Here is a 3,109-nt window from a genome sequence, read left to right on the forward strand (position 1 = left end):
ATTTCTATTTTTTTTTTACGTACAGTTTAACACAACTCTACTTGCTCTTGTATTTTTATTACTAAAAATATGTTATTGTCGTACATTAGTATAGATAATATTTTTCAACTGCCACACACTTTTTTTCTGGAAGTATAACAGAGCTTGAATATATCCCAAGATATCCAAGCGAGGCCCAAAATAAAGTACAGAAAAAAAACAGATTTCATATAAAAATAATTTTAAAACACAAATTTATTTATCTATTTCTAATCGGATATGTTTATTATAAGAATTCAGACAGGTATTACCACCCGAAAATATATATTTTCATTAATTTCGAAAGAAAATGTGAAAAAATGTTTCAATTCATTGTTTATCCTACAAATAACACGGTCAAATCAGCACTGCTTGTATTAATTTTTATACACTTATTAACGCTAATATTCCTTTAATCTAGTTACTTCAAAGTCAAAATTAAAATAAAATTAAACCACAAAAGTGATCATTCATTTAAAAATATTTATTCTCAATAATTCATGTAAAGTTTGATTAATTACAAAATTTACAAATGTTGCTTGTACCTTAGAATACTCATGTACAAAAACACCTCAATCAACATTTTCCTAAAACACATATTCTAAGTAAACGACTAAAACGAAATCCAAGAGGACATCTCAAACGAATAGATTTAAGAGACAGTGAGCATGCATAATAATAATGACAATCATTCAAATCGGGATACAGGCCTGGAAGACGGCATTTGAAACCAGGATTCGATGGTTTCGTTGTTGTAGGAAGTTTGGAAGTAGTTGTTGTAGGAGTGGTAGTCGTCGAGGTCGCAGTAGTGGCTGCAGCCGATGTGGTTGTATTGGGCGTTCTTGTTGGAGTAGAAGTGTTGCTTGATATAGTTCTGTTTAGTGAAGTAGTTGTATTTTGGGTGGTCGTGATTGTGGAGGATGTTGGTGTGGTAGTGGTTCGCGTTGGTCTTCTGGTAGTAGTGGTTGGTGTGGTGGTTGTTGGTGTAGGAGTGGTTCGCGTTGGTCTTCTGGTAGTGGTGGTTGGTGTTGTAGTTGTTGGTGTGGGAGTGGTTCGCGTTGGTCTTCTGGTAGTGGTGGTTGGTGTTGTCGTTGGTGTGGGAGTGGTTTGCGTTGGTCTTCTGGTAGTGGTAGTTGGTGTTGTGGTTGTTGGTGTGGGAGTGGTTCGCGTTGGTCTTCTGGTAGTGGTGGTTGGTGTTGTGGTTGTTGGTGTGGGAGTGGTTCGCGTTGGTCTTCTGGTAGTGGTGGTTGGTGTTGTGGTTGTTGGTGTAGGAGTGGTTCGCGTTGGTCTTCTGGTAGTGGTGGTTGGTGTTGTGGTTGTTGGTGTGGGGGTGGTTCGCGTTGGTCTTCTGGTAGTGGTGGTTGGTGTTGTCGTTGGTGTGGGAGTGGTTTGCGTTGGTCTTCTGGTAGTGGTGGTTGGTGTTGTAGTTGTTGGTGTGGGAGTGGTTCGCGTTGGTCTTCTGGTAGTGGTGGTTGGTGTTGTGGTTGTTGGTGTAGGAGTGGTTCGCGTTGGTCTTCTGGTAGTGGTGGTTGGTGTTGTGGTTGTTGGTGTAGGAGTGGTTCGCGTTGGTCTTCTGGTAGTGGTGGTTGGTGTTGTGGTTGTTGGTGTGGGGGTGGTTCGCGTTGGTCTTCTGGTAGTGGTGGTTGGTGTTGTGGTTGTTGGTGTGGGAGTGGTTCGCGTTGGTCTTCTGGTAGTGGTGGTTGGTGTTGTGGTTGTTGGTGTGGGAGTGGTTCGCGTTGGTCTTCTGGTAGTGGTGGTTGGTGTTGTGGTTGTTGGTGTAGGAGTGGTTCGCGTTGGTCTTCTGGTAGTGGTGGTTGGTGTTGTGGTTGTTGGTGTGGGGTTGGTTCGCGTTGGTCTTCTGGTAGTGGTGGTTGGTGTTGTCGTTGGTGTGGGAGTGGTTTGCGTTGGTCTTCTGGTAGTGGTGGTTGGTGTTGTAGTTGTTGGTGTGGGAGTGGTTCGCGTTGGTCTTCTGGTAGTGGTGGTTGGTGTTGTGGTTGTTGGTGTAGGAGTGGTTCGCGTTGGTCTTCTGGTAGTGGTGGTTGGTGTTGTGGTTGTTGGTGTGGGAGTGGTTCGCGTTGGTCTTCTGGTAGTGGTGGTTGGTGTTGTCGTTGGTGTGGGAGTGGTTCGCGTTGGTCTTCTAGTAGTAGTTGTTGGTGTTGTAGTTGTTGGTGTTGTAGTGGTTCGCGTTGGTCTTCTGGTAGTAGTTCGCGTTGGCCTTTTGGTAGTGGTTCGTGTTGGTATTTTGGTAGTGGTTGTTGGTGTAGTTGTTAGTATGGTAGTGTTTCGCTTTGGTCTTTTGGTAGTGGATGAGGTTAGAGTCGTATTTTGCTGCACACAGGATTTGGTTTTTACATCAAAATATCCTCCATTATTACATTCATAGAGAATAGGATAGAGAAGACTCCCATCCTCACTTATGGTACAGTAGTAATAAATACCAGGATTTCTATCAAGAGTTCCAAATTGACCTAATTTTGTGCATGTTGGAACTGGAGGTTGCGTAGGACATCTGTTCTTTTTGATGGAACACATTTTGGTCAAAGGATCGAAGAGGTAACCAGGTTCGCAGACTTGGTAGTTGTCCAGTAGAAGTGTTGTACTGCCATAGCACTCATGGTATGCAGCACAGTTGTAGGGATCTGGAAAAGTCCCTTTCATTCCGCAATGGAACACGAAGCCAGGTGGAGCTGCCTTTTCTCCATTATTGGACTTATCTTCTTGGTATTGAGCCCTGGCGAATGAGTTGCATCCGCTAACCTGCAATAATTAACAAAATTAATCGTTTTCTTGGTCACCAAATTCTCATTTTCGAAAATTAATAACGTAGTATTGGTATTCTGGTATTCTGTTTCATTTACCTAATATCAGTTTTATTCTTTACACACAACAATTATTAGATCAAAAAAATAATCTTTGTAACTGTTGAAATCTTCACGTTCTATGCGTTTTGATAAAGTATGTAAATATTCTAATCGCAATTGATATATATGTTATCTGTTCATTTAATGCGTTTTAACATGTCGACATACATGGTGCAACTTCTCAGCTTTGTTTTTTTCGGTATGTTTTACTTGTATAATATTTTGTGAGG

At 41.7% G+C, this 3,109-nt stretch overlaps 1 protein-coding gene across 1 annotated transcript; it reads right to left on the bottom strand.

Annotated features, from left to right (window-relative positions):
- Window positions 1–706: 706 nt before the first annotated feature.
- Window positions 707–2,624, bottom strand: LOC134533411 (GATA zinc finger domain-containing protein 14-like). The gene is made up of 2 exons (XM_063370932.1): window positions 2,577–2,624; window positions 707–2,155 (listed from the first exon to the last, which is right to left on the bottom strand). Exons 1-2 carry the CDS (start codon window positions 2,622–2,624, stop codon window positions 707–709), a joined length of 1,497 nt encoding a protein of 498 aa, XP_063227002.1.
- Between the last annotated feature and the right edge of the window lie 485 nt (window positions 2,625–3,109).

Source organism: Bacillus rossius, chromosome 6, assembly GCF_032445375.1.
Source record: "Bacillus rossius redtenbacheri isolate Brsri chromosome 6, Brsri_v3, whole genome shotgun sequence".
In the NCBI taxonomy this organism is placed as follows: Eukaryota; Metazoa; Arthropoda; class Insecta; order Phasmatodea; family Bacillidae; genus Bacillus; species Bacillus rossius.